The sequence below is a fragment of the Triticum dicoccoides genome, chromosome 1B (assembly GCF_002162155.2).
Source record: "Triticum dicoccoides isolate Atlit2015 ecotype Zavitan chromosome 1B, WEW_v2.0, whole genome shotgun sequence".
Classification (NCBI taxonomy): Eukaryota; Viridiplantae; Streptophyta; class Magnoliopsida; order Poales; family Poaceae; genus Triticum; species Triticum dicoccoides.
The window spans coordinates 360190286-360201095 of record NC_041381.1 but is presented as its reverse complement, the minus strand read 5'-3'; the positions used below and the strand labels follow the sequence as shown (position 1 = coordinate 360201095).

General features: G+C 50.8%; 1 protein-coding gene and 1 pseudogene across 1 annotated transcript; one reads left to right on the top strand and one right to left on the bottom strand.

The window, feature by feature from the left end:
* Nucleotides 1-404: 404 nt before the first annotated feature.
* Nucleotides 405-2813, bottom strand: LOC119335410 (probable ascorbate-specific transmembrane electron transporter 1). The gene is made up of 4 exons (XM_037607548.1): nucleotides 2625-2813; nucleotides 2027-2075; nucleotides 1740-1939; nucleotides 405-958 (listed from the first exon to the last, which is right to left on the bottom strand). Exons 1-4 carry the CDS (start codon nucleotides 2757-2759, stop codon nucleotides 650-652), a joined length of 693 nt encoding a protein of 230 aa, XP_037463445.1. The 5' UTR covers nucleotides 2760-2813; the 3' UTR covers nucleotides 405-649.
* Nucleotides 2814-10020: 7207 nt separating this feature from the next.
* LOC119351582 lies at nucleotides 10021-10159 on the top strand (annotated as a pseudogene).
* Nucleotides 10160-10810: the final 651 nt, after the last annotated feature.

The window sequence follows — 10810 nt, the reverse complement described above, 5'->3', positions numbered from 1 at the left end:
CTACAGTCCCTGTTGCAGTTGGTCATCAAAAGGGTAAAATTTCAAATACCCTGGTCCCGAATCTGAACTAGATTGCAGGGACTCAAGTAACTCTATTGGTAAACTAGACAGCAAAATTGCATTCAGTGGTTCTGAATCTGAACTAGATTGCAGAAAACAGTGCAACATAAGTGAGAAAGTTATTGCCTGTACTTCAAACATACAAATGATGGAACAAAATTGAGCAGACCGGTCAGGCAATGGCCAGATGGTACATAAGTAGGTTTTGTGGCCAGCACTCAGCACTTGCTGAATCAGCAGATTTGCCTAGCTGTAAATTACTGAGCCCTTTTGTACATTGTTTGGTTGGGCAAAAGGTTCGATTCAGGGTGAAATTCTTTGCGGTCATTTTTACAGATAGCATCAAAGAAGGATTTCTCATCTTACTTGTCACCAAGACGGCAAAATTTCACATTTCATGGTTCTGAACCTGAACTAGATTGCAGCAACTAAAGAAAATCTACTGGTAAACAAGACGGCAAAATTTTACATTCTGCAATCCTGAATCGGAACTAGTTTGCAGAAAACAGTGTAAAAGAAGATGAAATGTTATTGCCTGTGCTTCAAATATACAAAATGATGGAACAAAATCGAGCAGCCGGGTCAGGAGTCAGGACTTGCGCACCGATGAATACCCAAGCCTGTGCTCACTCTGCGCAGGAGCAGTGACATACAGCACGACAGATGCGCCCAGTAGTAAGACAACAAGGGCAGTGAAGTTTACCAGCAGGGCTTCTGAGCTGTATTTGCCCAGACCCGTGGCCTGAAGGAAAGTGAGCTTCTCCAGGAACCCCAGCTCGGCCGCGAGCAGCGCCAGCACGTAGACCACGAGCCCAGCACGAACATGCCATGGGAGCACGGCACGTCGGAGTGTCGGCGAAGCGCCGGGAAAGAAGAAGGTGAGAAAGCCAGATACCCACTGAAAGATGGCATCAGAACATTAAGGTTTCAGGTAATAATACACAAACAAAGCTGAAACTAGTTATTTTCAAACAGTTATCTTGATTATATACCACAAACATAACCACCATTTCTGAAGAAGAATAACGACTGGGGATTTGATCAACATGAGGACGTGTATGTTTAAAAATTAATTTATTGATGCTTCAGAATGATCTCATCTTGTAAGAGTGAATCACGTCTGACACAATTAACACATATCGCCAATCTATAGCTGTGAGGACACTTAGCTGGCTTATGGATATAAGTAGGACAATATACTTGCATAATTGATACCCCAATGTCACTAATGGGGATTAACCTTGTCAGCAGATGGTTTAAAGAAACAGAACCCGTCTGAGAAATTTTAGTATGAATTGCCCTAAGATCCTCCATTAGTTGGGAAGTATCCTTCATCATGTCAAACACCGTGGGAGCTCTGTTCTAGTGCTTATTGCTTTGGTTATCGTCAAAGAAAATATTCTCTTCTTTTTTAGGGAAAGAATTCCCTCTACAGATGGAGCACAGCATCACAGATTTCAAAGCTTCAAATTCACTGAGCAATTCGGTGTCTCCCATGGTGCCGGCTCATAGTGGAGAACTCCTTGGAGAACTAACACTACTGTGTTACTAGAATTTACAGATGCAACAAATAAATGCAAATAACTTTTTTTTGGAACAATCCAAATAACTACGGTTATTCAAATTCCAAGATTCACAGAATATGGAATCACCAAATGCTAATGGCTCATGCGGATTACCTGTAAACCATACAAAATGATAGTGCCAAGTCCAACCCAGGAGTGTAAGCTGTATAGATTAGCGATTCCACTTTCATTGTGAAACTTGAAGGCAGCATATACCCCGAACGATCCCAGAAAAAGCGCAACGGCATGAAGAATCAAATGGACCGTCTTATTTGTGTCATGGCTCCATGGCAATGTTTTGTAGCTCATTATGGCTGCAGAAAAACTACAAGTAGCTTGATCAGACATGTTTAATCCTCCTCATCACGGAAAACCCATCAAGGAAGAGAAGAGAACCTAACCTTCACTCCCAATGATGATGAATCCGATCAGCATAAGGACAGGATGAACCTGCATAGCAGTGAGCTTATAACATTATGAATTTTCACGTAAACAACGCTATGAATTTGAGCACAACCAAAATTCCCTTGACTGAGCTTATAACATTAGCCATTAGGAAATTGCTTTTGCTCAAAATAGGGAACACTATATCAATCCCAACCCACCTTTTATGGGCATGGCCCTTAGAATGCACTTATGTGCCGGTATTACATTTACACGGAATTACATGTGCTCTTCTTCCAACAGTAGATGCATATGGTTTATTTCCATACGGACAAAAAAGGGCAAGCATTGGATCATCAAGTTTCATGACTAGATCCAGGTAAGACGAGAACGGGCTAGCACGCTACAGTATTGCGACCAAAAACAGAGGACGCCACCATTAACCTCCACGCATGTGCCATTAACCAGGCTCAAGCGGTGCCTACGCAGGCGAAGGCATGAATTTCACAGCAATTAAAGATCCCACCTAACCAAGGACCGGATGAAATGCCGTATCCACCAGTGATCCATCAACGGAGAGCTAGGGAGAAGCGGAGGCTGTTGGTTCTTACGTACGTTAAAGATGAGCCCCTTGTTGGTGGGGGAGCTGAGGGCGAGGCCGCCGCGGAAGTGGACGCACCACAGCAGCACGAGCGCCGCCGCCGTGGCTGCGAGCGCGCGCGCCGCCTTGGCCGGCGCCGGCACGGCCATCTCGTCAGGCGACGGAGAGGACAAACTCTTCCCTTTGTAAAGTCAAACTCCTTGCGGTCCAGTCCATGAGCGTGTTGGGGTCTGGTTGGTAGGCAGGGCTTGGGCAAAAACGACACTTTCTGTAATTGGGCCTCAAGCAGAATGGGCCGAATAGATCCAGTTAATTCTGTTAATGTGTGTTTAGCTAGGCCTCTTTTCGGTTTCTCAAAAACAAAAGTTAGGCCTCTTTTCGATCCTACTGCTGTTCTTTTTTCTTCGGATCAGAAAGGTGTGGTGTCTTACACTTCTCAAAAAGGAAAAGAAAAACAAAGGCGCGGTGTATTTACCCAATAAAAAATAAGTGTAATATATCCTAAAAATGCAGGTATTATGTTTCAGTTTACTTGGGGGGAAAGGGTGTTATCTGTTACTATTTCAGTTCATTTTTTATTTTATTTTGCCGGAGATTTTCAGTTGATTTGAACCAACGATTCGATTCTGAAAAGTAGATGTTCGGAATGCGCCGTTTGTCGAAGCAGTTCATCGTATATTGTGAGTCTTGTGACATGGCATTGTGTGCTGCCGATATGAACTCTGAGGTGCCCGGAAGAAAAAACTCTGAGGCAGTCACCGTCTAGCAGCAGAGCCAGAAAGGAAAATCGTCCAGTACAACCAACCGAGGCCGGCCCCCGTAGCTTTCCTTGAGCAGAGAAAACCACACCTGAACGTACGCCGAAAAGACGAACTGACGAGGACGGCACGTACACCGTACTCATCACAGATTCTGCGGCACACGGAAAAAGTCGCACTTCAACGAACGGCGAACTGCTACGGACGCGCTGGACAGCACAGGAACAGACCGATAATCCGTGGAAGGTAGTACGTATATAGAACTGGACAAGCCGGTAGAGTCTGACGACAGTGGGTGCGGGGGTCGCGAGATCGAGATCGCGCCCGCCAGCGACGCGGCACCCACCTAACCTTGGAGCTACCCCGACCAGCCGGACGCGCACGCCCGAGAATTCCTGAATGCGACCATGTACGCGCGCGGCGTCGCCTTTTCTCCGAATTAGTTTGCTGTTTTCGCTGGCTCCTGCCATGCCTTCAAAGTTCAGTCTCGTGCACCGCACGTACCTGCTCACTGTTTTTCTACTGTAAACTTGCTGGTGAAGTACTCTTACTGCTCACTCTGTAGCAACTGATGGGCTGGCCTGGCTCTACTCATTGATTCAAGCACGGCCCTGCTTTCAATTCCCTCGCGGGCACTGCTTCCGCATTTCAGTACCTAGCTTCGGTCTGCAGCTATCCTTTAACTCAACCTGTGTACAGTACGTACGTTGGCCCTACGCCTTATTAACCTTCTGAGCCAGGCACAAGCCCCGGGTGCAGGAAATTCTGCTGCCCCGGCAACCCCCTTTCCATCTGGAAGCATTCAGAACTTGTGATCTCGCATTCTGCGTGCAGTTAACTGCCCCCTGCGCACTGCAGACCAAATGTTCTCTGACGATGTAAAGCGATCTACGTACTATTTACTTCGCGGTACATCTTGGAAAACTCCCGACGGCGTTGATATCCTTCTGTTCTTGCCCGGATCCATGCGAAACTCCGGCAGCAAAGTGCCCGCATGCTCTTTTGCCTCCGTTTCGAAAGAAAAAAAAAAGTGCCCGCATGCACGAGTGTCTTCTTCACTTCTTCTCCGACCTTGAAGGCAAGCTCACAGCTCAACTGCTCAGCATAAAGCAGGATGTGCGAAAGGCTTTGTTGCCATGGCATCTTTTTTTTTATCTGGAACACCTTGCATTCCAATTACGGGGGACCGACTATATCGGCGGTCACAGCACGGATTACATCGACCGGGAAGTCCGACAGCCACATACGTATGCTGCTCGGATTACCACTCGAACCAAGGGCCGCCAACAAATGTGCTGGCCTATTACATGACCGAGGACAGTGCATTACTTGGTACTGGATAAAGCCTAGCCGTAACAGAAATTTTGCTTCACAGAAGAGAACTCCCAGTGGGCCACGGTCCTGCCCGGAGGAAGACACAGCTTGCTGCAGGGTCATGCAATCCGTCTCAAACACTACGCGTCCCATGCCCTGTGCTTCAGCGAGCTTGATAGCATGGATTAGGGCCTCCGCCTCCGCCTGCAGCGCTGAACTTTGGTGAACCAGCTTCCCCGCTGCAGCTAGAACAACCCCGCCCTCCGTGTCCCGTGCAATCGCTCCCCATCCACCCTCCCCTGTCGCAGGGTTAAGAGCTGCATCAAGGTTTATTTTTATGAACCCCACCCGCCATGGCATCTTTTTGGTTGCTCGCGTGTGAATTTCAAGTCTAGACGTCCATGCAGGCACAACCCATGCATTGATGCATGTTTGCTAGTACTATACGTCTATACCAACTTAGGTTCTGGCTAACTGTGATTTAACAGCTTACTGACAGGCTATAGGTGCTAGAGATAAGTTAGCATCAAGTCTCGTTCACGCGCGGCACTTTGCAGGCAACAAGCAGGAAAATGTCGTTCTCAATCTGAATCCGGGGTCGCCGCCATTGGAAGCAACAGTAACATTTCCTACGAAAAAGGCAGCAGCAGTAACATGCCACCTGCCCACCTTAATACGTGCTGAGCCAAATGAAGGATCGTGTTCACCGTCAGCTTGTGAGAACGGAAGTGTGAAGCATCACTATTATCTCAGTTAAAAAGAACATATGTAGTCATACTAGTATTACAAATACAGCGAAAGAGCAGGCTGGTGAAAGAATGGAAAATGAATGGATCTGGACATAGATCATGCACGCTTTTTCACCGCCCCGGGCCGTGCTCCAGCAAATCCAGCGCCCGGATCGATCTGAATCTGATCCTGCGTAACGGTGATTCCACTTGCAGCAGATCCGGTGTGCAGTCTATACTCGTTTACAGCTAGACAGCTAGTGTCGTCATCCGTGTCCACAAATTTTCAAGGCACGATCAGCGGTTGACTACCGGACTAGTACGCGACACTTCTCTGCACGATGCGTGCATCCAGCTGCTTGCAACTCGATCGCACTACTATACGGCCAACCGGCGGAAATGATGGCGGCCTAGACTCGACCGATGAGACAAGCGCGTACAGGCCGGACCTGTTGCGATCTGAGAAACCAACTCGCCCGAAAAAAGGATCGCATCGGGCGATCAAGGAGGCGACCGGGATCCCTTGCGCGCCGCCGGTGACGCCGCCGGTTCCCTCTCTCTCCGTCGGCCGCTCCGGCGGCGGGAGGGAGGGGGAACCACGGGTCTGTTCGCTAGGTGGGTGTGTGATAGGGTTAGGGTTGAGGGAGACGCTGCCGAGGCCGTTGCGGTGGTGTCGTGTCGGAATAAGTTTCTCCGGGCTCTGTTCGCAGTCAGGCGAGGCTTTTGCCTTCGTCTAGGAGCCAGCGGTGTTGGGGATCCCCGGATCTCGTCGAGGTCGCGGGCTATGGTGGTTGAAGGTTCATCGGCACTGGCCGTTTGGATCCTCAGATGGGCGATGGATGCAGGGAGACGAAGACCTTTCTTCTTTCTTGTTGGTATGATTTGTTGCTGTTGTTCTTCTCCTTCCTCTGCGCTAATGCTGGTGGGAGATCCTGCTTTGTCCGGGCGGATGGCCCGGCCGCGGTGCTGGACCGGTCGGATGACTCGAGTTCTCTTCCTTTCGGAAGGGACACTTTTCGCGGTACTCAAAGCCAAAGATGGCGACGACTGTTGCAGGTGTGTTGGATTGATGTCCATGCCTTCTCAGCGCTGGTGTCAAGAAAGGAGGAAGCAGCGTGGCGGCAATTGTACCGTGGTCGAAGATGATGACCTTTTTGCGACTGGTTGCAAATCCTTCTGCTGCAGGGGTCTTCTCTCAAGAATCAGGGATGATGACACAGGGCTCCGGAGATCTTCTTGTGTTATGGTTGTCTTAGGGTACTCTAGGTGTTCATGGTCCTTTGTGTTTGCGTTTCAGTGTGATTGTAAGAATCAACTACTTTGTACTGATTCGTAATTGGAATGAAATTTTCTCAAAAAAAAAAAAAAGAGACAAGCGCGTACCCGGCCACGAGACACGATCGATCGATGGATCACGCACGAGGAGCATCATCGCGCCCGTCGCACGTCTCGGGGTTTTGATCGTCCGCCTCAGGAAAACGGAGCAAAACTGTGAGGTGAGGTCAGCGCGGTGCCATCACGGGATAACGCTTCGTGCCATCTTCCGTCGATAGAGCAAACAGCCCCGCAGGCACCCGGATCACGGCATGGCGACGGTTTCCGGAGTTCGGCCGTCGAGCGAGCTGAGACTTTTTTTTTTTCGAAACCGTGGCAAAAGGATTGTTACAATAGTTTGTTACTATATTAATTAAGCAGAGAGGAGAGTTTGTTACAATAGTCACTCTTACACGGCATGAAAGATTACTCGCACACAATAATAGACCCTAGTTTCTTTGCTCCGGCAGTGACCCAAAGATTTGTCTTGTTAGTGATTGTAGTGAGCAAGACTGGCGGTGGTGCGCTCTTATGCCGGAAAACCCGAGCATTTCTTTCGGTCCATATGGTCCATGACACGAGCATGGTCAGCGAGGCCATTGCTTTTCTGTCGGGGACTCCTGCGCCGGTTCGATTTGTCCACCAATTCTTGACGAAACCATCCAGATGCCACAAGGAGGTGTACAATTGTTCTAGACGGAATTTCTCAGTGACCATCTTCCAAAGCCGTATGGAATAGCGACACTTGAAGAAGAGACGTGGCCCACACTCTTGCTCCCTGAGCGAGCTGAGACTTGGCGTAGTACTTGAAGAGGGCACATTAAGCACAGGAATTGAGTGGCAGGCGTCACCTAAGATCCAGGCGTGCTCGGACCCTCAGGAATTGAGCGGCCACTGTAGCCGTATCTGCCGCGTGGCCTGGCTAGCAGTAGGCAGTAGCAGAGCCCTTCCGTTGCATTGCACTGTGCCGATCGACCAGCGTTCGATGCATGAACAGTGGGAGAGCTCCCGCAGAGCTGGAGCGTGGCATCAATTAGCTGACAGCTCGGGAGAAGAGAAGTCTGATTTAAACCTTGAGGTTGTAGAGTTCGTCGCAAATGAACCTTCACCTCTAAATCCCTGAAGTTTGTACCCTGTTCTTTTTAATCTCGGTCGTTTTCAACCCTCAACCAATCCCAGATCTGTTTGTAGGGACAATCCCGGTCGGGATCGCTTGTTTCTCTCAATGACAACCTGAGCCTACATGTCATCTCCATCTTCTTCATCTAACTCTCTCTTTTCTTTCCCTCTTGGCGCGAGCCCATGCAAACCGGGCAGCAATCCAGCATACGTTGGTTCTTGTGCGCGGACTAAGCGAGTGTGTCGGCCACATGTAGGAGTGCTCGGAAGGAGGTGTCGTCGATCTGATCTCCACATCGATCGAGCTCTTGGATATTAGATGCAATGCTACAGTTGAGCTTGCATGGTCAATCTCGTACGTGCCTTCCTTCACATCATCGATTCCAACACAAGTTATACAAACCACAAGCTGACATGCATGTGGCTGTCCAAGCCGGTCCTCATCTTCCTCCTGCTCGCCGTCTCCACGGCGGCGACCAGCGGCAAGCCTCTACACACGACGAAATCATGCGTGGCGCGGCCGGTGCTCTTCACCACGCCGGCCGCCGTCCTCGACCTCTCTGCCCCGGCCACGTCGCAGTGCAGCGGCCAGCAGGCATACGACGACCGTGACGCTCTCCGCCAACTCCACTGACGGTAGCAACCTGTTGTCCGTGGTCTCGTTCGCCGCCACCGCCACCTTCGGGGCCGCCCCCTCAGGCGACGTTGGCGTCGCCGGGCTTGTACGCTCCAGCGCTTCGTTCCCGATCCAGGTGGCCAGCACACAGAAGGTGGTGAACCTGCTGACCGTGATCTGCCTACTGAGCGACGACAGGACCCTGTTCAGCAGCAACATCGTGGGCGTGGCCATCTTCGGCGGCTGCCCTCGCGGCCATGGCGGACCGGCTGTCCATCACGATGCTCCTCTCCGACGGCGTTTCGCTCCGGCAGCCCTTCGCTGGGAACCCCGACTACTTCGTGATCGCGCCAGCGTCGCCATCGACAGGACGCGTGTGGCGGCCTCCGTCTCCGTCGAGCTTGTGGTCGGCCTTTCCAACACGACTAGCAACTGCAACAGGTGTTGCCCCATCAATGCGCTGCCACCATTCACGTATGGCGAGTTGTCCGGCTCAGGTGTGATGGGATACCGCACATATCAGTTGCATTGGCGGTGGGGGCAGGAGTCGTGGATTGAAGAAGGACATGACATGTGGGCCAGGGTTATAAGTGAGAGTAGAGATTGATCCTGACTTGGATCATCTTTTTCCCTGTGCGCCAAATGGATTCAGGGTTAAGATAGGTCGGGATCCTGAGTACAGGGTACATACTTCAGGGAATTAGAGGTGAGGGTTCATTTGTGACGAGCTCTATAATCTCAAGGTTTAAAACAGACTTCACTCAGCTCGGGAGTGTTAAACAACGTGAGAGGAAGTATGCGCCTGAGGACATAAGTGCCGAAGCTTGTAGCATAGGATAGAATAGGAGTTTGTTATAGTTTATATTCTTGTTATCTTGAATATCTATCTCTAGTCTATCCCTTGTTCTCCAAGATTGTAATCCCAACAACTTGTACGCTATCAGGGAGGTCGCGATCCTGTCTATAAACACGAAGTTGTCGGCCTTGGCAAAGGCACGACGTTTCCAGCCTTTCTCACATGGTAATCAGAGCCTAACTCTTCCATCCATCTAGCCCTAGCCTTCCATCGCACAAGCTTCCGCCATGGCATCCTCCAGCTCATCCAACTCTACCCTCACCGGCCAAATTACCGAGAAGCTCACCCGCACAAACTTCATCCTCTGGCGCATGCAGATCACGCCGCAGCTCAGAGGCGCGGGAGTCTATGGCTACGTTGACGGCAGCACGCCGGAACCAGCCAAGACCGTCGTCACCAAGGACAAGGACGGGAAGGAGACGGCCGCACCAAACCCCCTTCATCCGATCTGGTTCCGGGAAGATCAGCAGGTACTTGGTTATCTTCTGAACAATCTTTCCAAGGAGGTACTCGTGCAGGTGACCTCGATCTGCCATGCACAGGAGCTCTGGACAGTGCTGGCGAACATGTTTTCGTCCCAGTCGCTGTCTCGCATCAACAACATCCGCGTTGCCCTTGCGAACGCACAGAAGGGAAACCAGTCCGTTGCCGGCCTTCTTCGCGCACATGCGCTCCCTCGCCGACGAGCTTGCTGCTGCAGGCAAGCCACTCGACGACGACGAGCTCATCTTCTACATCACGGCCGGCCTCGACATGGAGTATCAACCCCTCGTCTCCGCCCTCGACGCCCGCACTCAGCCGGTCACCCTTGATGAATTGTATGCTCAGATGAGCAACTTCGATCAAAGGGTGGCGCTGTTCCAGGGCACAAACTCTGGTGGTGGCGGCTTCAAGTCTTCTGCTAACGCCGCTATGCGTAGCCGAGGTGGTGGCTCACGCTACCGCGGGCCAACCCGCGGCAAAGGAAACAACAGCAACAACACCCGCGGTGACCGCGGTGATCGCGGCGACTGCGGTGACCGCGGCGACTCTCGCGGCAGTGGTGGCCGGCCCTCATACACCAACAACAGGGGCGGCCGCCGCAACTCCTCCAACAAGCGCCCCGATGTCGTACGATGCCAGATCTGTGGCAAACCTGGCCACACAGCAAAAGACTGTTGGTACAGATTTGATGATGATGGTGACTCGTCCTCGGATGAGAAGGTAGCCGGGGTAGCTGATGGCTCATATGGAGTAGACACAAACTGGTATGTGGACAGCGGTGCAACCAACCACATCACCGGTGAACTCGAGAAGGTGACAATGCGTGAGAAATACCACGGCAAAGACCACATCCACACTGCCAGTGGAGAAGGTATGAACATTCGTCACGTTGGTCACTCAATTATTAATACCCCTCATAGAAAAATTCACCTTCGAAAATTTTTGCATGTCCCTAGTGCTCATAAAAACCTTATCTTCGTTCATCGTATTGCTATTGATAATCATGTCTTCC

Coding starts and splice junctions, on each gene's coding strand:
- LOC119335410 (XM_037607548.1), bottom strand. CDS start 2,759: ATGGCCGTGCCGGCGCCGGCCAAGGCGGCGCGCGCGCTCGCAGCCACG. Junction 2,076..2,624: donor ACAAGGGGCTCATCTTTAAC/GTACGTAAGAAC, acceptor ACTGCTATGCAG/GTTCATCCTGTCCTTATGCT. Junction 959..1,739: donor TCATTTTGTATGGTTTACAG/GTAATCCGCATG, acceptor GCCATCTTTCAG/TGGGTATCTGGCTTTCTCAC.